Here is a 22948-nt window from a genome sequence, read left to right as displayed (position 1 = left end):
CAGCGGGACCTCATGGGAGCGGTGCCCACCTGATTCAGCAAGTGGGCACATCCAGCAGCTGGGGTGGGCTCAGCAAGTGCAACCTTTCCCACCCACTCCTGGGCAAGCAGAGAGGGGGCTGGTGACCACAAGCACCACCGCCTCCACCGGGCCCACCAGAGCTTTGTGAGGAGCTGGTGCAGGCAGGAACCAGACCCCAGAAGAACTGGTGAAGTTTTTATTAAATCCACAGAAGTAAAAACCATATTGTGAGGGGCTGGGGGGTGGAGCCACCAAGGAGCGGGAGCTGGGCCACCGAGGGACAGGGGTGAGGGGGCTGACGGGACAGGAAAACAGTGAGGCTGGGCCGGCCGGGGGAGTCCCGCTCTCAGGGGCCATCGCCAGGGCCGCCAGAAAGCTCTGGGGCACTCAGGCTGGCACCAGGCAGGCTCAGCGGTGGGGGCTCCACCAGCACAGCTGAGAACTTGGTGTCACCGAAGGCCTCATTCATGCGAGTCTCAAAGAAGCGCTGCAGGCCGATGATGGACTGCACGTCCGCCTTGTCCTGTGCCGGCAGACAAGTAGTAGGTCCTGGCTCCCGATCGCCTCACATCCCACCCCATCAGCTCTGTTCACAGGCTCACCTCGGTCAGCTTGTTGAACTGCTTGAACATACGGCCCACATCCTGGGCAAACTCCTGGGGGGAACTGTAGGGAGGAGACAACTTCTCCTGAAGACGGGCACGGATCAGGGTCAGGTCCAGGGTGCCACCGGGCTGATCCTACAGGCAGTGAGATGAGCTGAAGATGAGGCCAGGCGGGTCCCCACCCCAGCCCTCCCCTCCCGCAGACCAGGACTCACCAGGGAGAATGTGGCATCGGTGGCCAGCTGGTGCAGGGGCCGACAGGGCTCGTGGCAGAACAGGGCCAGCAGGACACGTTCACACTTCTAAGGTAGAGGCACCAAAGAGAGCATCAAATGTGGCAGCGGGGGCTGGAGTCAGGCCATGAGCACCCCCATGGGATGGGCCTGCACTCACCCGCTGGTTGGCAGGGGAGAGCTTGGCCACCACACCAGCACTGTCCCCGCCATCCAGGCTCAGGCTGCTGTCCTCCTCCTTCAGGTCAGGCAGCACGTGGCAGAGAGAGCAGCTCCACTCCTCCCTGGGTAAACGGAGCGTGAGGGCCGCGTAGCGCCCAAGCCCAGCCCGGCCCACCCAGACCCTCGGCCCCATACCCCGGCACGTCCTGCAGGGAGGGCAGGTGGCAGTCCAAGTGGAAGCAGAATTCGCACTGGTTGCACATGACCAGGTCGCCTGGCTTCTGGCAGACACGGCAGATGGTGGCGCTGTCGTCCAGAGCACCAGGGCCACCGGCGGGAGCTGAAGTACCCTCTGGAGCCACCACCTCCAGGCCGGAGCTGGTGCTGCCACTGGGGGAGGCCAAGCGGGGGCCCTCGGCACCAGGACCCTCCGCCAGGGCCATGAGCACAGGCTTGGTCTCTGGGCCCTCGGTGGCAGCAGGGGGTGCTCCGATAGCAGCCTCGGTCTCTTCCTCCTGTGCGGAGAGGAGGGATGCTCAGCAGGGTCCAGGTTGGGGTGCTGATATTTTGTCAGAGGCATCCGGGGCAGCCTCACCTTGACGATGGCCATGCCAGGCAGAGGAGGGGCTCCAGGGGTCCCAGGGGGCGCAGTCCCAGGCTGGCCAGCAGCCGCAGCAGCCGCAGCGGCCCCCCGCTCAATGACGATGAGGTTATAATCCTCAGTGGTGCTGCCTGGGAAAACCTTGAAGACTGGAGGTTGACTGTCAGCCGTGAGGTCCAGGTCTAGGCGCTCGAGGCTCACTCGTGGCACCTTACGCATGAGGCCGCTCACCTCACCCTCACCTGAGCGGGACCTGTGGGCACGGCCTGGCATGAGCACCGATGCCCGGGCCCACGTAAGCGTCGCCAAAGCACAGCCACACTCACCGTTTCACGCCTGACACGTGGGGCTCTGCGCTGGAGTAAGGGTCGTCTGCTCCGAAAACAAAGACAACGGGTTATGGAGCAGCGAGAGCGCTGGCACCCCCCCCCCCCGCCCCCCGGCCCCAACCAGGCCGACCCACTCACCTGATCCAAAGCCATAGCCTTCCTGGACTTCCATGGGCTGTGGGAAGAGCAGGGGGAAGGCCTTAGGCGAGCGTACCTTGAGACACCCCTCTTTCCTCCCGAGGCGCCCCTCCCCCACTCACCTGGCTGCTGCCAGAACCCTGCTTGCTCAGGGGCCCTGGGGCCCGTGGAGGGGCCATGGAGGCAGGGCCCGTCGAGTTGGTGCCAGGACGTTCCGCCACGATCTTGCCTACAACGAGCACAAGTTTCGCTAGTGTTAACAAAGCGCCGCGCCCGTAGTTGCTGCATCCTGGCAGCCAGAAATACGAGAACCCACCAAAAGCCTCTGCGCTCTTGGTCCAGGCGTTCAGGTCCCACTGGAACTTCATCTCGCCGTGGGGCTCCACAGGGTCCACGATCATCTTGAGGGCCCGGTGCAGCTGGAAGTAGATCTGGGGGTGGGAGATGAGCGGTGAGAGCCGGGGCTCTAGGGGTTCCTCCCCGGAGGCGCCCACCACAGTGCCCCCAGCACACACCAGCTTCTTGGAGAGAAGGAGAGCTGTGTTGTTGTCACTCTCCAGCGCCCAGGAGGCGAAGCGCAGGATGTGTTCCTGGTGCTTCTGGATCTTGGTCATGGTCCAATGCTGCCGCTCCAGGCGCTCCTGCTGCCCCTCCGTCACCTTCTGCAGATGGAGTTTCAGGAGTGAGCGCGGAGAAAGCTAGGACCCCTCCCTGCCCAAGGACGAGCCACCAGCAGTCGGCAAAGGGGTAGAACCTGGGCGTCATTGACCAGCACACGGCCCCGCTTATTCAGCTCCTTCATGATCTGCAGGATGGCCATCTTCACATCCACCTGCACCCGCTTCTGTACGTCAGACACTTGGCGGATTCTGGGAGGGAGACAAGGGCGGGTCAAGTACCCTTAGAAGAGGCTGGTCGGGTGACACCTCCCTAGACCACCTGGCACCCACACTTACGAGCTGCGAACCTCCTTGGTGTTCTTCTGTAGCGTTGCATGCTTGTCCCCAAGGCGCTTCACCAGTGAGGCCAGGAGCTTACGCTGGTTCCTCACTGCATCCTCCAAGAATTGGTACCTGAAAGCAAAGGCGGGTCAGCCAGCGCACTGAACAAGGGACCGGGAGGAAACCCCCCCCACCCCCTCCGCTCCTAACACTCACTGGTGATCCTTGTGGGCATTGAGCTGGCAGTCCCGGCAAGTAAGGGTGTCACAGCTCTCGCAGAACAGCACAAGCGGCTCGTGCTTATGCACGCTGCAGTACACGGTGCGCTCTCCGTCCCTCGACTTGGCCGGCCCTGTGGATTGAAACCCAGGCCAACCTCATCCTTGGCCACCAGCGACTGGGGTGGCAGAAAGAACCTGGGGCCTCACTTCCTGCCTCTCCTGTAATCATGGAATGTCTCTTGGGAAGTCCCTGAGGGCCCTGAGGCTGTGGCCACGGAAGAACACAGGCCTGGGAACCAGGTCCTTATTCTGAAAACCCTGTCCCGGCCAACCTGGCCAAGAAAATCCGCCCCCACCTTCCAGCTTCTGGAAACGACAACATAGAACTTATGCAAGATGATCTTGGGCAGGAAGACCTCCCCCCTGCTGTTCCCTCCACGGGAAACCTTTTCCACGTGGAAACTTGAGAGAGCTCCAACTCCGAACCCCCCCACGGGGCTCCCTTTCTCCTCCACTCACAGTAGGTTCTGTCCAGCAGGGGAGGGGATTCTGGCTACTGTGGCATCCCAGCACGCAGGAAATTTGCTTTCTGGCACAGACAGAAAGCAAATCAGGGCCTAGAGATACCATGCAGATGCAGTTTCCTCAGGAGCCATGCCGGGTGACCCCTCTCTTCTCTGGCAACAAAAGGCCACAAACCTCTTACAACCTGTGGGCCCCACCATGTCCTTGCAGAGCCTTCTCAGGCTGGGAGAGATAACATGTCAGCCAGGACCCTCGGGAACGTCAGGAGCCTTTCTCTAAGGATAACGAACCAGTACCCGAATTTTTACCGCCCAGAATGTCACTCCGCCTCAGCATACCTCTTTCTCGTACTTGGTAACACATCATCGCTCATAGCCCCAGTCCCCATCCATCCCTGTCCGCACCAATCCAACCTGACACCCGTGATGTTGATGTGGAGACCCATACCGAGCCAACGTGACCTAGTTCAACATCGTGCAAGCCCCAGACCACACATACCCCAGATAACACATTATCTCATCCTTCTGACTTCTAGTGCTCCACAGCCAGGGCCATTCCGCATCTTTCCACCAATGCTGCTCCTCTGGGGTTGAGATGCCCCAATGTAACCAACAAAAGAGCACTCGCGGGGAATTCCGAACCAAAGACCAAGAAAGCTCAACTCCCCCGCCAAACCACCACCAGCACAGAGGGCAAGAGTTTGGAACTTCCAAGTTCCAAACAAGATCTCAAACGCTTGAAGTCAAACCACTTTCAAAACTCACTCTCGGCCTAAGTCTTACTGCCTTAGGGCCTGTCAAGACCCTTCAAGTCCGCCTTCACAGCCTGAAGCCAGGGGCCTGGCACTCTCGGCACCAAGACGACACTGCGTCCTGCCTGCAAGGACGCGGCTGTCTTCACCCGGCCAGGCGCCCCTGTCCACCTCCTGCCCTGCCGGGAGCTTCCCCGAATCGCCTCCTGCCACCCCGGTATACCTCCTGCCCCTCGGGCCAAGACCCCCGGGCACTCCCTCCCCACCTGGGGGTGCCGTCCCACGGGGCCCCCAGGCACTGCACAGCACAGCCAGTCCTCTGGCGCCAGCCCCGGGGGCCTGCCTGGAAGCCCCGCGCCCTCTGCCGCACGTACCGGTGGAGCGCACGGTGTGGTCCTTGGTGTACTTGACGCGCTGGTGCGCCTCCACGCAGGTCTCGCACAGCGGCTCGGAGCACTCCACGCAGTAGCTGGTGGCCGGGGCGTTGTCCTCGCAGCTGGTGCAGCACTGCCGGGCGCGGGCGGAGTCAGGGGCGGCGGCGGGAAGCGGGGCCGAGCGGCAGCCCCCCCCCCCCCCCCGCCAGGGCCCGCGGCGGGGCGACCCACCTGGTTGGCGTCCTGCGAGTCGGCGGCGGCCTTGCCGGCGCTGTCGCGCATGAAGTAGTTCTCCACGATGTCCTTGGAGAAGCACTGCTGCTTGCACACCGGGCAGTCCACCACTGCGGGGACACGGCAGGGCGCGGCTGCGGCGGGCGGCCCGGGCCCGACCCGACCCCCCCCACCCCACCCCCGCTTCCGGGGCCGCGCGGGGGGCCGGGGGGGCCGCACTCACCGGCGCCGTCGCCCGCCGCGCCGCCGTCCCCCGCGCTGTTGGCGGCGGCGGGCGCGGCGGGCCCGAGGCAGGCGCCGCAGGCCGAGTGCAGGCAGGGCAGCAGGCGCGGCTCGCGCTCGGGCCGCAGGCGCTCCCGGCACACGCCGCAGTGCTCCAGCAGCTCCAGCGCCTCGCCGCCGCCGCCCGCGGGCGACGCCGCCGCCGCGCCCGCCGCGCCCGCCGCCGCCGCCGCCGCCGCCGCCGAGCCCGCGGCCGAGGACGCCGCGCCGCGCTTGTCGCCGCCCGCCGGGCCCTCGCCCGCGCCGGGGCTGCCCGAGGAGGCCGCGGCCGCCGCCGCCGCCGCCGCCGCCGCCGCCGCCGCCGCCATTCGCACGCCGCCGGGGGCGCGCAGGGAGCAGGCGCGCGGCCGCCGCGCAGGCGCAGGAGCGCTCGCCGCCAACGGCCGGCCGCCGCGAGGCCGCCGCCGCCCGCGCCGCCCGGGTCGCCGCCGCCGCCGCCGCCGCCGCCGCCGCGCGCGGGGCGCTGCCGAGGCCCGGCCGCCCGCCGCCGCCGCCGCCCGCCGCCGCCCGCGCCGCGCCCCGCGCCGCCGAGGCCCGCGCCGCGCACAACCGCCCGCCCGCGCGCCCAGCGCAGAAAGAGCCGCGGCCGGGGGGCGGGACAGAAATAACTGGCGCCGACGCCGCCGCGCACGCGCGCTGGGCGCCTGGGGCGGGGGGGCGGGGCCTGGCCGGCCGCCGCGGGCGCAGCCGCCAGCGCGCCTGCGCCGGAGCCGCGCCGCCCGCCCGGCCCGCGCGGCGGGGCGGGCCCCGGGCGTCCCCGGCGCACCCCCGCGGCGGGCGCGGCGCGCGTGCTCCCAGCCCCGCCCCCCGCCCGCCCTGCGCACGCGCGCGCCGGGCCGGCCGCCAGCGGCCCCGCCCCCCGGCCGGCCTGCCGGCGAGGGCCCGCGCGCCGCCCGCGGCCGGCTGGCGGCCGGGGGCGTCTGGGCCGGCCCCCGGGGAGAGCGGGGCCCGTGGAGCGATCCCCGAGGCGGGAGGGGTCCCCTGTGTGGGGGGCGGGGTCGCCTGCGTGGGGATAGGTGTTCCCTGAGAGGGGATCGGGGTCCCCTCTGAGGGAGGAGGGGTCCCCTGTGAGGGGATCGGGGTCGCCTGAGGGGAGAGGGGTCCTCTGTGAGAGAGGAGGGGTCCCCTGTGTGGGGAGCGGGGTCCGTGGCGGGGGCCCCTGCGTGGGGATAGGTGTTCCCTGAGAGGGGATCGGGGTCGCCTGAGGGGAGAGGGGTCCCCTGTGTGGGGAGCGGGGTCCGTGGCGGGGGGCCCCTGTGGGGAGGGTGGGGTCCGTAGAGGGGCCCCTGTGGGGATCGGGGTCCCCTGCTGGGGGGTCCCCTCTGCGGGGAGCGCCGTCCGCGACCACCAGGCCGGAGGCCCCGGGGGCGCTCTCCGGCTCCGGGGCCCAGGACTCCAGGCCGCAGCGGGGCGGGGGGCCGCCCGCGCCGCCGCCGGCCACGGGGCAGGCCGGGCCTTTGTTCCGGAGGGGCCGGGGGCTTTGTCTCCCGCCCGCCTTTGTTCCAGCGCGGCGCCGGCCCCGACCCGGCCCCCCGCGGAGCCCCGCCCCGGCGCCCCGCCCCCGCCGGCCGGCCCTTCCCCCCTGGCCCTCGGCGGCGAGGCTGGGGTCCCCGGGTCGGCGCGGAGGGCGAGGGTCGGCGCAGGCCCGGGGACCCCACCCGCCGGGCCTCTGGGGCACATGGAAGGCGGGCGGGCGTGGCGCCTCGGGCTTTCCCGGACGCCTCCCGCGAGGGTCCCGTCTCAGGCTCCGGGGCCGCCGCCCCCGGGCGCCGGGCCGCCGCGGACCCCATGTCCGATGGACGGACCGGTGCGGGCCGGAGGATGCCCTGGGAACCAGGCCGGAGCGACTCCCCGACCTGGGGCGCCGAGGGCAAGGCCAGGCGAACCCCGGCTCTGAGGCCCGCCCTGGGGCTCTGCCACCGCCTCGTCCACCCCGCGGCGTCGCTCCTGCCGGTCCTGGGCCCGGAACGCGGGCGACAGAGCTCCAGGGGTGGCTCGGCGGCCAGGTATGCCCGGCGCCGCTCTGGGCACCCCCCGGACAGCCACCGAGGCTCCCTTCCCCCCAGCCCCACCCCTGAGTGTCGCTCAAAGCCCCTGCTGGGGAGGCTCCTGGCTGCCCGCGGTCCCCTCTTTTCTCCCTCAGCACTTCCATTCACCGTTGCAACGGGGAAGGTGGCGCGGGGCACCGTGGGCGCCCTCAGCGCCAGCCAGTTTCACTCTGAAACAGCTAACCCGGCGGCTCAGGCCCTCACACAGGGCCCCAGGGCTGGGCGCCCCTCCTGCTGGCCACAGTTGGGTGTCCCTCCTGCAGGCACTGCATGTGGTGCTCTAGGCCGCGCTGCTTAGACTGTAACCAGGAGCTCACAGGCTTTGGCAGAAGATGGGGTGACCTGGTCTCATGCCCGGGGCCCCGGTGGGCAGTGAGTGCGTACCCTGAAAGTCGCCCCAAGTTTCCTGTGGCCACTGTAAGCCAAGCTGGGCTCACCGCAAGGAGGCAGCTCAGGTTGTGGATGCTCGAGGCTCTGGGGGAGACCCCAGCTGCCTTGCAGCTCCCAGGGCTCCTGGCTTGTGGCTGCATCCATTCCATCCTCACGGCCTACACTTCAGCTTCTCTCCTACCCCTCGTGCTGCCTGTGTGTGTCCTTTGCTTCAGGTCAATCCCCACTAAAATCTGCATGCTAAAGCTCTAGCTGCCCATGTGACGGGGTCTGGGAACTGGCCGAGGGGAGGTCCTCTGACTGGTGAGCTCAGCAGGGCAAAGCCTTAGCACCGCGTGCAGTAGAAGAGAAACTCCTTTTTTTAAAAGAAGATGTATTTATTTATACAAGAATCCAGCTACAGGCCAGATGCGCGCGGGGGTGGGGGGGGGTGAGAGGACTCACCAGAGACAGAGCGGGGAACAGAACAGGCAGACTGACGAAACACACTGCTGAGGGGAGCAGAGGGTGAGACAGGAGAGGTCTGCCGCGCCATGTGGGCTTCTCGCCGGCTGGCGGGTATCAAACCCGTGCTGCAGAGGCTGCGGGCAGCTTCACAGTGCGGTGCTCAATCGCCTGCACCACCAGGGAGGCCCAGAAGAGAAACTCCTTGATCTGCACATCCCAGGTGCAGAGCTGTGAAGAGTAAACTCTGGTGGCCTGAGCCGCCCAGTCTGGGGTACTCTGTCGACAGTCAGTGCAGGCTCAGGCAGTTTCGATGCCCGCCTTGCCCTTAGGAGGATGAACTTATATTTAGAGACATCCAAGGGCCTCCCTGGCAGCACAAGGGGTTAAGCACCTTACTGTGAAGGTGTCCGCAGCCACTGCAGCATAAGTTCGGTTCCCGGGCATCCAGGGAGCTACCCACAGGGCGCAGCAGACCTCTCCTGTCTCCCCGCTGCTCCCCTCAGCAGTGCATTTCAGTCAGTCTGCCTGTTCGGCTCCCCACTCTGTCTCTGGTGAATCCTTTCACCCTCCTGCGCCTCTGGCCTGTACCCCAGTTCTTGTATAAATAAATTTTGAAAAGATTTATTTTAGGGCTCAAGGGGTTCAGTCTCAGCACTAACAAGCTATCGCCAGCCACCATGACCTGAGTTCCATCCCCAGCCAGGGAGCTGACACACAGGGCGCAGCAGACCTCGCCTGTCTCCCTGCTGCTCCCCTCACCAGTGGATCTGTTAATCCACCTGTTCTGCTCCCCACTCTGTCTCTGGTGAATCCTCCTACAACCCACCCTCCGCGCCTCTGGCCTATATCCCAGTCCTTGGATGCATCTCTTTAAAAAAAAAAATTTTATTTACTTACGCATACGTAAATGGATAAATGTGTCCTACCCAAGCAATGCCTTTTTATTCACGCATAAAAGGGATGAAGCTCTGCTACCTTCTGCAACATGGTGAACCCTGAACACATGACGCTAAGTGGGAGAAGTGAGACACAAAGGCCACATGTTGTGTGACCCCATTTAGGGAAAATGTCCGGAATGTGCTAATTCAGAGACAGAAAGCAGATTAGCCCAGGGCCTGGAAGTGCAGTATGAAGAGAACTGCAATGGGTAGGGGTTTTGATTTTGAAGTGGAAACATTAGGACGAAACAACATATTGAAAACGATATACTGGCTCTATACTGAAATCCACTGATGGTCAACTTTGAAATGGCTAATTTCATGTTGTGTGATTTTCCCCTTAGTTTTGTTTTTAACTATAACTGTCATGTGACTAATCCCTGAATTCCTCCTGCTGGACTGGGACCTTCAAGAACTGCCCTCTTCAGTTTAAGTTTATACACCTTATTTTTTTTTACTTTATTTACGCATCTCAGGGAGGACAAGAATGGAAAGCCTGGAAAGGTGGCCTCACAAGACTAAACCCTGACTCACACAAGGAGGTGGGGGTCAAGGGGAAGAACACGACCATTAACCCAGCTGTGGAGGTCGTGACACTTAGGCGCCAGGGCCTTGTCACAGGGCCTGAGACACGAGCAGGATCAGATGCTCTAGGGAGTGGAGCACAGGCCTAAGGGTAAAGATACGGAGGTTGGGCCCACCCTGGAATCTCTGGTCCCTTTCTAGTGTTGCCTGTTACCCAACATCAGCCACAAGCAGCCACTCCACGGAGGAGTGACCCGCCCAAAGAGAAAAGGACTCTCTCAACGCCGTCTCTGCGCAGGCTCGGGGCAGCACTCCCACTGCCCACCTGGGACTATGCAGGTGCTTCCGTTCACCAACTCTCTCCCTCTGCAGGGCAGCAGCCTCCTGCCTGCCCGTGACCTGCACCATGCCAGGACTTCTCTTCACTCACCTCCCTCAGCTGAGGCCGCTCTCCTCAAGGCCGCCCGCCTGCAACCATGCAGGCCTCTCTTAGCAAAACCTGTCCCTTTCCCTAATAAACCTGTTCTTTAAATATAACCAATGTCTCAGTCTTGTGGAGAAACCGGCCTGGGGAACTCGCCGTGTGCCGCTGAACCGGGAGCTCTGGTGAAACCTTCCCCAGAGTGAACCCAAGGACCCCACAACTTCACAAACGACATCACATACAAGAGCTGGGGTGTTGGGGCCTCCCTGGTGGCGATAGGGGTTAGTCTCATTACTATGAAGCTATGGGCAGCGACTGCACCACGAGTTCGATCGCCAGCCAGGGAGGTGCAGGTGACCCACATGGTGCAGCAGACCTCTCCTGTCTCCCCACTGTCCCCCTCCACAATGGATTTTAGTGGAACCTCCTGTTCTGTTCCCCACTCTGTCTCTGATGAATCCTCTCACTCCCCACACCTCTGGCCCGTATCCCAGTTCTTGTATGCATAAATACATAAATTTCTTTTTAAAGATTTATTTATTTATACAAGAACTGGGGTACAGGTCAGAGGTGTGGGAGGGTGAGAGGATTCCCCAGAGACACAGCAAGGAACAGAACAAGCAGACTGACGAAATACTCTACTGAGGGGAGCAGCGGGAGACACAGGAGAGGTCTGTCGCGCCATGTGGGTTTCTCCCGGCCGGCCGGGATCAAACCCGTGCTATAGAGGCTGCAGACAGCGTCACAGTGCAGTGCTCAACCACCTGTGCCAGCAGGGAGGACCCATAAATACATAAATCTTAAAAAAAAAAAAAAAACCTGAGGTGTAGGCCAGAGGTGAGGGCGATCAGAGGATTCACCAGAGACAGAGTGGGAAGCAGAACAGGCAGACTGACCGAAACACACTGCTGAGGAGAGCAGCGGGCGACACCGGAGAGGTCTGCTGTGCTATGTGGGCAATTCCTGGCCGACCATGGATCAAACTCATGCCACAGAGGCTGCGGAAAGTTTCGCAATGCTGTGCTTTAACCCCCTGCGCCATCAGGGAGGCCCACACATCCTTGTTTTTAAAAGATGCATTCTGAGGTTAAAAGGAAAGGGTTCGTTAGTGTCAAACAATACAAAACACCAACTAGGTTGCAGGGGAGCTCCCCTTCTCACCAGGGAGGAGTCAGGCCAGGAGGCACCTGGCCCAAGCCGGGGAGCTGGGCTGGTGGTGCATGGCCCCCTGGTTGGGACACGCTTTCCAAGCTCCCGAATAGGAGAGGGAGGATTCCCCCAGGTAGCTTTCAGTGTCTGGTGGCACCAGGCCCAAGGCAGTGAGGAGACCTCACTGGTGTGATTCCACTGGCCTGAGATGTTCCAGGCAGTGAAACGAGATTAAGGGTTGCCGGGGCCTGGCGGGGGCCCAAGCCTGTGGTGACCAGTGAGGGGTGTCACTGGGGAGGATGGAAATGCTGTAAGGGAGGGTGCTCAGGTTTGGGAACTGAGTAAATTTACTGGAAGTGGTCGGATGGTATGGATGGGATGTACATCTAGGAAGGGCTGCACACACAGGCGGGCTCTGGTGGGAGGTGGGAGTGGCAAGCTTGGGGCCAGAATCCACACCTACTCCCAGCCTCGGGGGCCAGCGATTGGGGAACCAGGATTAACAGATCACCGTTTTAATGCGACTGCAGTGGAGGGCACACCCGGGGAAGGAACAAGGGACAGGACAGCCCAGTTGTGCTGCCCCAAGGGGCATTTGCTTTTCACCTGCAAACTTAAACTTTTTTTCATTCAAATTTTATCTTAAAAACTAAATAGAAAAAAGACAAAACGGGAACTTTGGCTCATTTGGGGATGTGTTCCAAAGTATGCTGTTTTGTTCTCCATATTTCTTAAGTTTTCAGAATTAACCCAAGGGTGGGGTGGGCGGGGAGGAGAGAGGTCAGGAGTGTTTATTGTGGATATGACTCCTCTGGACTAGCTTTCCCCAGTCCTCCTTGGAAACGGCGCGCTTTGCACATGAAAGCAGGTTCACTCTTTCCCTCTTTGTTGCAAATACCGCGGGCCCCACCCAGTCGTGCACAGGTCTAGGTTCCAGGCCTTTCGGTCAGTGCAGAAGGCTCTGGGCTCTGATGTGGTCCCACCCACCGCTCCCATGGCCTCAGGGTTTTGTGACTGGTCTGGGGGCCATATCACCCACTTCCCTGCCTTCCGGCAGGGGCTTCTGCCTCCTGCATCTCACAGCCTTTCCCTCACCCTCACCGGCTGGAGCCTTCCAGGAAGCCCAAGTCTCCCCCTAGAAGGGCGGCTGCTGCCCGTGCCTGATGAGATGTGAGCAACCATTGTCGCCTCCCGCCTCGGCCACCTCACAGGGTCCCCCAGCGCCCCTTGAACAAGCAGATGGGTCCCGCGTCCCCTCCCATCACCCCTGCAATACCCGCAGCAGCTCAGCGCCCCACTGCTCCGGGTGTGACAGGGTGTGGCGCCTAGGAAAAGGGGCGCTTCCAGGCTCCCTGCCCTGCAACAAGAGCGCGCCGGCGGGGGCTGCAGGGGGCTCCCTGCTTGGCACGACCTCGCAGCCCTCACAGCTGCCATCTGGACAGCTGGCTCCGTCCTCCCCACGCTGCGAGCACCAAGAGGCGCACTCAAGAGGGGCACCGGCAGCTGCCCGGTGGGGAGGGCGCGGCCCCGACCCGACACTTGGTGTGTGGAGGCCCCGAGTCTACTGTCGCCGTCGCACAATCCGGACTCGGGGGCCTCTCAGCTCCCCGTCCCGTGTGTCGGCTCCGCGCGCCCTTGGGTGCCCCAGCGCGGGGTCGCGGCCTCGTCCCGGGCTGTTCGCGGGGCTGTGCCCGGGCGCGGCCTCCCGCGGGGGCGGCTCGCGGGCACGGGACCCGGGCAGGGCAGGGCGGGCGAGGCGGCCCCGACGGGGCGCGCCCGGGCACGGCGCCGCAGGGCGCCCGCGGCTCCCCGAAGGCGACGGCTCGGCCCGCCCAGAGACGCGCGTGCTGAGGGCGGCCGCCAGCCCGGCGCCCCGGGGTGCAGGGACGCGCTGCCGGGGCTCCCGCCGCGCCGAGCGGAGCGGCCCGCTCGGGACCGCGGCCCCGCCCACCCGGGCGCCGGAAGTGTGCTCCGGCCCGGGTCCCCGGCTCGGCCGCCCGGCCGCGGCTCCTCGGGTTCCCAGGCCGAGGAGAGCCGGAAGTGCGGGCCGCGGCGGCCGGTCTCCACGGAAACGCCGGAAGCGCGACGACCCACCGCTTCCCCCGCCGCAGCGGCCGCAGACTCGGGTTCCGCGGGCGCCGAGGCCCGGAAGTGCGGCCCGGCGGTGGCGAGCGCAGGCGGCCGCGGCCCGGCCGGTGCCCGAGGAGGAGCCGAAGGTGGGGCGGGGCGGGGCGGGCGCGGCGGCCCCGGGGCTTTGTGCCCGACGGGGGCCCGAGCCGCCGGCCCCGCCGCGGAAGCCCGGCCGGCGCCCCGAGCAGCTGCCCCGCTGAGGCCTGGCGCGCGCCGGGACTCGGGGGTCGGGTGCCGGCGGGGGCGCCCGCGAGGGGCCGCAGGCCGCGACCCGGAGGGCGGGCGGGCGCGCCCCTGCGCGGTGACAGGGCGGCGGGCGCAGCCGGGTCGGCCCGACGCGCGGGTCCCTGGACGGGGCGGGCGCGCGCGGCGGCGGCTCCGGCGGAGCCCGCGCCCACGGTCCCGAGGGGCAGCGCTCGGCGGGCCCCTGCCGCCCGCTGCCGCGGCGCCTGTCGGGCCGAGGCCCGGGGCCGGCGCGCCCGCATCGCGCAGCCCCCCGCGAGGCTCCCGGCGGGCGGCCCCACCCGCGCCTGGGACGCGCCGAGGTTGGGGACCAGGCCGGGGAGCCCACACCGGAGCGGCGGGGTCCCTGCGGCGAGGCCTGTGCTGGGGAGGCCGCGCGCCCAGTTCTGGGTGGGGGTCCCCGCCTCGTCGCAGGGCGACCCCTGCATGGCGGGGGGGAGGGTGCTGGGCCCTCCCCCGGGCGGAAAGCCGGGTGGGAGTGGGGCGGCCTGGAGCGCCCCCGCCTCCAGCGGCGAGCGCGGAGTCCCGCGTGCGGGGCCCCGGGGAGCGGGGTCGGGAAGCCCGTGCCCCGCGGCCGCGGGGCTCCAGGCTGACGGCGCTGCCTCCCGGCCCCGCGCAGATGGCGGCGGCCGAGGCCGTGCACCACATCCACCTGCAGAACTTCTCGCGCTCGCTGCTGGAGACGCTCAACGGGCAGCGGCTGGGCGGCCACTTCTGCGACGTGACCGTGCGCATCCGCGAGGCCTCGCTGCGCGCGCACCGCTGCGTGCTGGCCGCGGGCTCGCCCTTCTTCCAGGACAAGCTGCTGCTCGGCCACTCGGAGATCCGCGTGCCGCCCGTGGTGCCCGCGCAGACGGTGCGCCAGCTCGTGGAGTTCCTCTACAGCGGCTCGCTCGTCGTGGCGCAGGGCGAGGCGCTGCAGGTGCTCACGGCCGCGTCGGTGCTGCGCATCCAGACGGTCATCGACGAGTGCACCCAGATCATCGCGCGCGCGCGCGGCGCCCCCGCGCCCCTGCCCGCGCCCGCGCCCCCGCCGCTCGCGCCCGCGCAGCTGCGCCACCGCCTGCGCCACCTGCTGAGCGCGCGGCCGCCGGGCCCCCTCGCCGCCGCGCACAGCCGCAAGCAGCGCCAGCCCGCGCGCCTGCAGCTGCCCGCGCCCCCGCCGCCCGCCAAGGCCGAGGGCGCCGGCCCCGCGCCGCCCGCGGGCCCCGACGACGGCGGCGGCGACGACGACGAGTCCGGGGACGACACCGACGGCGAGGACGGCGACGGCGGCCCGGGCGAGGGCCCGGCGCCCGCCCCCTTCCCGGACTGCGCCGCCGGCTTCCTGGGCGCCGCGGACGGCGCGCGCGAGGAGCCGCCGGGGCCCGCGGGCCTGCCCGACTTCGGCGGGCCGGGCCGGGACTTCCTGCGCGCGGGCGCGGCGGCCGAGGACGCGTTCGCCGACGGCTACGTGCCCGCCTGGCACGACGAGGACGGCGCGGCCGCCGAGGCCGGCCCCGCCGAGGCCCCCGCGCCGGCCGACTGCGCCCTGGCCGGCCCGCGCCCGCCCGGCGCGAAGACCCCGGGGCCGCCCGGCGCGCTCTACCCCTTCCACCTGGGCGCGCCCGGGCCGCCCGCGCCCGCGCCCCCGCCCGCCTTCTACCCCGCGCTGCAGCCCGACGCGGCCCCCGGCGAGCCCCTGGCCGAGGCCCCCGCCGCGCCGGCCGCCGCCCCGGCCCCCGCGGCGCGCGCGCCCCCCGGGCCCGAGCCGCCCGCCTACGAGTGCAGCCACTGCCGCAAGACGTTCAGCTCGCGCAAGAACTACACCAAGCACATGTTCATCCACTCCGGTGAGCCGCGCCGGCGGGGCGCCCTGCGGGGCAGCCGCTGGGCACGCGGGGCTTCCCTCGGGGTGGGGCGCCCTGCCCTCGCGGGGGCCCGGGGAGGGGCGGGGGCGGGGCGGCCAGGGCTCGCGGGGCTGGCCCGGGGCCCTGCCCGGTGCGCCGGCGACTCCGCGCGGCTCTGCCCGCCCCTCCTAAGCAGGGCGCGGGGTCGCCGGCCGACACCCCAGGGGCGCCCTGGCGGCCCGCAGGAAAGGGGCCGGCGCGCTCCGTGCCACGGCAGGGGCGGGCGGGGCGCGGCGCGGGGGGCGCGGCCGGGGCGCCCCCTGACCCGCGCGGCCGCGTGCCGCCCGCAGGGGAGAAGCCGCACCAGTGCGCGGTGTGCTGGCGCTCGTTCTCGCTGCGCGACTACCTGCTCAAGCACATGGTCACGCACACGGGCGTGCGCGCCTTCCAGTGCGCCGTCTGCGCCAAGCGCTTCACGCAGAAGAGCTCGCTCAACGTGCACATGCGCACGCACCGGCCCGAGCGCGCGCCCTGCCCCGCCTGCGGCAAGGTCTTCTCGCACCGCGCGCTGCTGGAGCGCCACCTGGCGGCGCACCCCGCGCCCTGACCGGCCGCCCCGCCGCCCCGCCGCCCGCCCGCGCCCCCGCCCCCCGCCCGCCCGCGTCCCCTTTCATCGGCCCCCGAGGGGGCTCCGGTGGACACATGCGGGCCCGGCCGTGCCTCCGGACGCCGGCTCGCGAATGAAGGACGGGGCCGCGAGCCCAGCCGAGGCTGCCCTCCGGACCTGCGTCCCTCCCCGCGGGACCTCGGGTCTGTTTGGGCCGCAGGGCAGCTCCCGGGGGTCTGGGAGCGGAGGCCACATTTGAGAAACCCCGTCATCACCAGCCCCTGGGCGCCCTGCACATCTTCCAGGCGTCCTGCACCCTCATCTGAGGGGGTGCTGGCTGAGCGCCTTTAGGGGGGCCCGGCGGGGCGCGTCTGATCTGCGGGGAGAGCTTCCTGGCTCCCGGGAGGAAACGCCCCGAATGCTGAAAGGGGACGGGGAGGGCAGACGTCAGGCGCTCGGTAGCTGGAGAGGGGAGACCCAGGGGGCCACAGCACCCAAGTCAGTCACCCGGACCCTTCCCTGGCCCCAGCACCTGGGTCCCTGTCCTGAGGATTTGGAACAGTGGCGGGGATGAGGCCTGGGGGCAGGAGCATGGCCTTTCCCAGCGCCCCCATGTCCTCAGCAGGTGCTGACCGCAGCTGGCCTGGTGCGTGCGGGGTCGGGCGCCTGCTCCTCAGAAGGCTGCAGCTGCACCAAGCCTCACACCACACCCCTGGGCTCCCTCCCCAAGCCCTGGCTGTGCCTCAGCCCGCCTTGTGCCGGCCAGGGCGCACTGGCCGTCGCCCGAGAGGTCAGGCCCCGGGAGCAGAGACTGTCCATCCCTAGTTCCTGGCGCTGCAGACAGTGGGTGGCGACAGAGGTCGGGACCAGCAGCCAGTGGAGACCAGGCAGGGCAAAACAAAGGTGGGGTTTGGCAGGGCCAGGGCAAAGTCCCACGGGGTGCCGGCAGAGCGGCCAGGGCGCAAGGGCTGGCTGCGCGTGGGCTGCGGGCGCGCCTCTGAGCAGGAGCAGGAGCAGGCGCCATGGGCTCCCGGACGAGGCTGGCGCTGCTGCTGCTGCTGCCACCGCTGCTGTGGCTGCTGGGCGGCCTGGGGCAGGCCATGGGGCTCTCCGCAGCGGCCTTGATCCTGCGCTGGCTCCTGGGGGACCTGGGCCTGGGGCTGCTCCTGGGGTTGGCGGTGCTGGCAGGGCCTGGGCTCAGCTGGGTGCCCCCGGGGCTGAGCCTGGCGGCCGCTGCCCTCACCCTAGCACTGCTGCCAGCACGGCCGCCCCCGGGCCTGCGCTGGCTGCCCACAGACCTGGCCTACGTCGTGCGGCTCCTCCACCTGGGGCTGAGGATCCTGGCACGCCAGGGCCGCCGCCCGCTTGCCACCTTCGTGGAAACGCTGGAGCGGAGGGCGCGTGCACAGCCGGACGGCGTAGCCTTGGTGTGGACGGGGCCCAGGGGCCGCCCGGTCACCTTCAGGGAGCTGGACGAGCGGGCCTGCAGGGCAGCCTGGGCCCTGAAGGGCGGAGAGCCAGGCAGCCCTGCGGGGCTGCCCACCGGGGACACGGCCGCGCTTCTGGTGCTGCCTGCGCAGACCGTCCCAGCCCTGGGCCTGTGGCTGGGGCTGGCCAAGCTGGGTTGCCCCGTGGCCTGGATCAACCCGCAGGCCCGCGGGGCGCCCCTGGCACACTCCGTGCTCAGTTCTGGGGCTCGGCTTCTGCTGGTGGACCCAGGTGAGGACTCGGGGGCGTGGGTCCCAGGGGTGGGCGGGACACAATTCTTTGGGAGCCAGGGTTCAAGTTCTCCTCCCCGCGCCCCCGTAGCTGTTTGCATCCTTTTTGCCCCAACGCCCACGCGCGCGCGGCCAGGGCCTCCCTCCTCCCCGCCTCGGCCTCAGCCCCGCTCTGGCCCGCAGACCTGCGGGAGCCGCTGGAGGAGATCCTGCCCCAGCTGCTGGCCCAGGACGTGCGCTGCCTGTACCTCGGCTGCTCCTCCCCCACCCCCGGCGTGGGGGCGCTGGGGCCGGCCCTGGAGCGGGCGCCCACCACCCCCGTGCCCGCGGACGTGCGCGCCGGGGTCTCGTGGCGCAGCCCGGCCCTGTTTATCTACACCTCGGGGACCACTGGTGAGCACCCAGCCTGGCCTGCCCCGCCCGCCCGGCCTCCCCGGCCCGCTGCCCTCTGGCTGTGACCCTGAGCTGACGCTGACCCCTGGGCCCCAGCGGCCGGGCCAGGAGCCTGCCTCTGCCACTGAAACCCCAGCGCCAAGCTGGGCTCTGACCCCGCACCTCACCGGCCCTTGCCGTGCCCGCGCCCTCCCTCTCCCGGCCCACAGGGCTCCCGAAGCCGGTGGTCCTCACCCACCGGCGGCTGCTCTTCATGTGCGGGACGCTGCCCCTGTGCGGGGTCACGGCCGCCGACGTGGTCTACAACGTCCTGCCCATGTACCATGTGATGGGGCTGGTCCTCGGGGTGCTCAGCTGCCTGGAGGTCGGTAAGCCCTTCTCCGCGGCCCCCACTGCACGGGAGCCCTGGGGTGACACCGCCAAGCCCAGGGCTCCCCACGGCCCCTGGCGGCCGCACTGTGAGGACTTGGGGGCCTCCCCACAGCCTGTCGTTATCGTGAAAGAGTAGACACGACTTTCTAGAGTTTGCCGCCTCATGTGCCTAGAACCCGGCTCCCGCCAACACCAGCACTGGCTGCTTCTGTTTATTTTTCCTCCCCAAACTGTTCTTTTTTGACTCTCATCTCATTAAAAATTTATCAGTTTCCGGCACGCACAAAAGCAGAGCGGACGGCGGTGCCCAGCCCCTCTCACCCGCTGCCCCTTTCACTTGCCCTGCTGGACGCTGGCGCGAGCCCAGACACTCGCCGTGCCTGGAAAGGGCGCGGACCCGTGTCCCCGACACCCACCCCTGGCGGCTAGCAGTAGCCAGCGTGGTCCGAGGCCCCCTGGTCAAACGTCTCCGAGTGGACGGCACACCCAGAGTGGAGGGCTTTGTTCCGCCCCCACATTACCTGAGGGACCGGACACTCCCTCCAGGGATGCGCGTCGGGTCCGTGGTTCCCGGCAGGCACCCGGCAGTGGGGTGGAGGGCGCTTTGCGCCTCCTAGCTGTTGCTTTTGAAGCTACTCAACACCATCCTCCTGCAGAGAGGCTGAAGTGAACTGGGAGCTTTCACTGGAAACTACCAGCCTCCCCCGGCTTTCCCACCTGTTCTGACTCAGGCGTTTCTCCAGGGGCTGCAGACACAGCCCCTCCCAAGGACACGCCATCCAGCCTCACATGCAGGGCATTGTGTTCTCTCACAAGCCAAGTACAGTCTCAACAAAGACACCCCCGTTACTCAACCACACTTGCACAGCTGCTCCTGTGACAGGATAATACTGGCTTTTGGGGTTTGCTGAGACGCGCTGAGGGGTAGGGGGCGTGCCTTCCACAGTACCAGGGGGGCGTGCACAGGCGTCCCAGAGGCAGTTGTCCCTGAAACGGATCAATTCACGTGTCCACACATCCAGCCACCCGCGTATTCCTCCACTCCTCTATCCACCCACCCATTCATGCCACCCACGTCCTGACCCATTCACCCATCCGTGCCGCCCCCTTCCCAGCCCCCGCGCTCCCTCCGGCCCTCCTCCCTCCATGCCACCAACCGCGCGCCCAGCTGTGCATGTCCCACTTGGCAGCCATGAGACACTGACGGCCACCGGGTGATGGGCAGCCACTACCCTGACTGAGCCGTGCCCACTTTGCCCCAGGCACCAGGATCCCACACAATCTGAAGACAGGATTCAGACTCAGCTCAACTAGAGACAGAGCTGAGCCCCGTGTCCTCCCTTCCGGGGACCACACAGGCGAGGGGAGCAGTTTCCCACAGGGGCTTGGAAGCATGACCTGAGCCCTCTCCTCTCCTCCCCACCAGGGGCAACCTGTGTCCTGACCCCGAAGTTCTCTGCCTCCCGCTTCTGGGACGACTGTCGGCAGCACGGTGTGACTGTGATCCAGTATGTGGGCGAGGTTCTGCGGTACCTGTGTAACACTCCTCAGGTGAGGGGTGCGGGCCAGGCTCCCTCCGAACGCCCCAGGTTGAAACCCTAGGTGTAACCCCAGGTAGAGGCAGGGACAGGACTCACGTCCTCAGGGGCCCCAGGCAGAGTCCCTCACAAAGCTCCTCCCCTGCTCAGCGGTGCTGCCTGGGCAGGTGACTTCACCTGTCGGGCTCCTTGGGCATGGTGCCTCAAGAGGACATCGTGCGGACACCGGTGAAGTGCCCAGGGCAGGGGTGGCTCTGGATAAACGCAGATGTCACCGCATCTCAGAAGGCGGGTCCAGGCAAGGCCCCCGCGACCTCTCCGTCAGTCTGCAGGGCCCCCTCAGGGGACGGCCCCGGGGAGTGCCTCAAAGCCCGCGACAGATAAAGTCTCGGGTCACTCCCAGGTGACTCCAGATAAAGGCCCGAATAACCTCTCCAGGTAGGCTGGGCCGTGACGCCCGCCCGGTGACGCGCCAGCTAGCGAACCCCATGTCAGGCCGCGGACAGCCCCGCGAGGGCAGACCGCCCCGGGGGCCCCCACGGGTCGCCTCTGCGGCCCGGGCACCCCGCCGGAAGCCAGGCCCGGGGCTGGCCCCGCGGTCCCGGTCCCCCCCAGCCTCCGCGGTGGGCGTTCCCGGCGCGCCTGGGCCGCCCGTCAGCGACCGACCGCGCCCCCGCAGCACCCCGAGGAGCGGACGCACCGCGTGCGCCTGGCGATGGGCAACGGGCTGCGCGCGGACGTGTGGGCGGCCTTCCAGCGGCGCTTCGGGCCCGTGCGCGTGCTCGAGGTCTACGGCTCCACCGAGGGCAACGTGGGCTTCGTCAACTACCCGGGGCGCTGCGGGGCCGTGGGCAAGACCAGCTGCCTGCTGCGGGTGAGGCGGCGCGGGGCGGCGCGGGGGGACGGGGAGACGGGGGGGGGGGGCTGCGCGCGCCCCGCCCACCGCCGACCCCCGCAGGCGCTGAACCCCTTCGAGCTGGTCCGGTTCGACGTCGAGGCGGCGGAGCCCGCGCGGGACGGCCGGGGCCTCTGCATCCCCGCGCGCGCAGGTAGGGCCGGGTCCGCCCCGCGCCCCCCGCCCCCGCCCCGCCCCGCCCCGCCCCCGCCCGACGGCTGACGGCTGACGGCCCGCGCCGCAGGGGAGCCGGGGCTGCTGCTGACCCAGGTGCTCGGCCGCGCCCCCTTCGAGGGCTACCGCGGGCCCCGCGAGCTGTCGGAGCGCAAGCTGGTGCGGGACGTGCGGCGCGCGGGCGACGTGTACCTCAACACCGGGGACGTGCTGGCCATGGACGGCGAGGGCTTCCTGTACTTCCGCGACCGGCTGGGGGACACCTTCCGGTGGGCGGGCGTTGGGGCGGGGCGGGGCGCCGGGGCGGGGCGGGCGGGGCGGGCCGCCGTGGGCGGGGCGCGGAGCCGAGTCCGGGAGGGGCGGGGTCCCGGGGGCGGGGCTGGCGGTGAGGACGCGGTGGGGCCGTTACCCCACGTTGCCAGGGAGTCAGGGGCGCGTCGCCCGCAGGTGGAAGGGGGAGAACGTGTCCACGCGGGAGGTGGAGGGCGTGCTGCTGCTGCTGGCGGACTTCCTGCGGGAGGTGAACGTCTACGGCGTGTCCGTGCCAGGTGCGCGCCGCCCGCTGCGCCCCCGCGCCCTGCCAGGTGCTCGGCGGCACCCGGGGTCACGGGGCGCCACCGGGGTGCGCGCGGGCCCGGCCGAGTGACTGCTGTGCTTCGCAGGGTGTGAGGGCAAGGTGGGCATGGCTGCCGTGCGGCTGGTCCCCGGCCGCTCCTTCGACGGGCGGAAGCTGTACCAGCACGTCCGCGCCTGGCTGCCTGCCTACGCAACCCCCCACTTCATCCGTGTCCAGGTGAGCGGCGGGAGCAGGAGTGGGGGGCGGGGGCCCTGCGGGGGTGGGGCAGTCACAGCAGGAGCACCGCGCTGCATCTGCAGGAGACCCTGGAGGTGACCAGCACCTTCAAGCTGCTGAAATCGCGGCTGGTGCGTGAGGGCTTCAACGTGGGCACCATCGCCGATCCCCTGTTCATGCTGGACCACCAGGCCCAGACCTTCCGGCCCCTGACAGCGGACACCTACCAGGCCGTGTGCGAGGGAACCTGGAGACTCTGACCGAGCAGCCCCTCTCCGGGGCCACCTCCACCCCAGGCCTTTAGGGGGCTGTCCTGAGGCCCAGCTTGGCCTGTCCCCTGCTGCCCAGCGTAGGGCGGGGCTGGTATGACCCTGGGCGGGCGTCAGAAAATAAAATCGGTTGTGTGCACAAACCTTCATGCATGGAGACACCAGCAGCGCCCCCGGGACCTTTGGGGTGCCTTCCTCTGCACCAAGGCACAAGACCAGCCTGGCCATGCCAGCCGTGTGGGAGGAGTTGGCAGACCTGGACCAGGAGGGTGCAGGCAGAGGTGACTGGGGGTCTTCTGTGGCTCAGGAGACACCCAGGCCGGGCTGAAGGGCGCGGGTGTGGCAGGAGATGGGTGCTGGGCTGGGGCGAGAAGGGTGAAGGGAAGGAAGCGGGACAGGAGCTGCTGAGCATGCCTGGGAAGCCCTGGCCCCACAGAGGTCTTCCTGGGCACCTGGGGACTGCAGGTGAGACAGACGGCATGAAGGGGGCTGGTGTTGCCCGCAGGCGTGTCCTGGCTGCAGGCGGAGGGTGCCCTGGGCTCAGCCTGCGTGGGGTCCAGATGTGAGGGTGTGTGGACCGCCTCTGATCCCGAGAAGCGGTCTCTCCTGCCGCCACTTACCGGGGCCCCTGGCGCCGCAGAGCCTCTGC

The 22948-nt window shown here is 68.3% G+C and overlaps 3 protein-coding genes across 4 annotated transcripts; 2 read left to right on the top strand and 1 right to left on the bottom strand.

Annotated features, from left to right (window-relative positions):
- Positions 1 to 203: 203 nt before the first annotated feature.
- On the bottom strand, positions 204 to 5725 carry TRIM28 (tripartite motif containing 28). The gene is made up of 17 exons (XM_037515644.1): positions 5359 to 5725; positions 5133 to 5245; positions 4902 to 5034; positions 3247 to 3382; positions 3046 to 3162; positions 2844 to 2958; positions 2605 to 2751; positions 2406 to 2520; positions 2212 to 2318; positions 2090 to 2126; positions 1949 to 1994; positions 1617 to 1875; positions 1217 to 1536; positions 1020 to 1143; positions 842 to 928; positions 624 to 761; positions 204 to 544 (listed from the first exon to the last, which is right to left on the bottom strand). The coding sequence occupies exons 1-17, from the start codon at positions 5723 to 5725 to the stop codon at positions 368 to 370; spliced, it is 2538 nt and encodes an 845-aa protein (XP_037371541.1). The 3' UTR covers positions 204 to 367.
- A 7796-nt stretch (positions 5726 to 13521) lies between these two features.
- ZBTB45 (zinc finger and BTB domain containing 45) lies at positions 13522 to 16147 on the top strand. The gene is made up of 3 exons (XM_037517296.2): positions 13522 to 13554; positions 14331 to 15543; positions 15891 to 16147. Exons 2-3 carry the CDS (start codon positions 14331 to 14333, stop codon positions 16145 to 16147), a joined length of 1470 nt encoding a protein of 489 aa, XP_037373193.1. The 5' UTR covers positions 13522 to 13554.
- A 49-nt stretch (positions 16148 to 16196) lies between these two features.
- On the top strand, positions 16197 to 22860 carry SLC27A5 (solute carrier family 27 member 5). Of its 2 annotated transcripts, XM_037517290.2 has the most exons (10): positions 16197 to 17866; positions 18049 to 18258; positions 18468 to 18626; positions 20057 to 20181; positions 20848 to 21042; positions 21127 to 21217; positions 21308 to 21506; positions 21685 to 21785; positions 21900 to 22030; positions 22114 to 22860. In XM_037517290.2, exons 1-10 carry the CDS (start codon positions 17170 to 17172, stop codon positions 22288 to 22290), a joined length of 2085 nt encoding a protein of 694 aa, XP_037373187.1. In that variant the 5' UTR covers positions 16197 to 17169; the 3' UTR covers positions 22291 to 22860. The 2 variants fall into 2 exon arrangements, with proteins under 2 accessions (XP_037373187.1, XP_037373188.1); XM_037517291.2 differs by lacking the exons at positions 21685 to 21785; positions 22114 to 22860 and having other exon boundaries at positions 21900 to 21938.
- Positions 22861 to 22948: the final 88 nt, after the last annotated feature.

The sequence above is a fragment of the Talpa occidentalis genome, unplaced genomic scaffold (genome assembly GCF_014898055.3).
Source record: "Talpa occidentalis isolate TD23 unplaced genomic scaffold, MPIMG_talOcc4v2.1 talOcc4.17, whole genome shotgun sequence".
In the NCBI taxonomy this organism is placed as follows: Eukaryota; Metazoa; Chordata; class Mammalia; order Eulipotyphla; family Talpidae; genus Talpa; species Talpa occidentalis.
The sequence above is the reverse complement of the archived record's forward strand: the minus strand, read 5'-3'. Positions and strand labels throughout refer to the sequence as shown.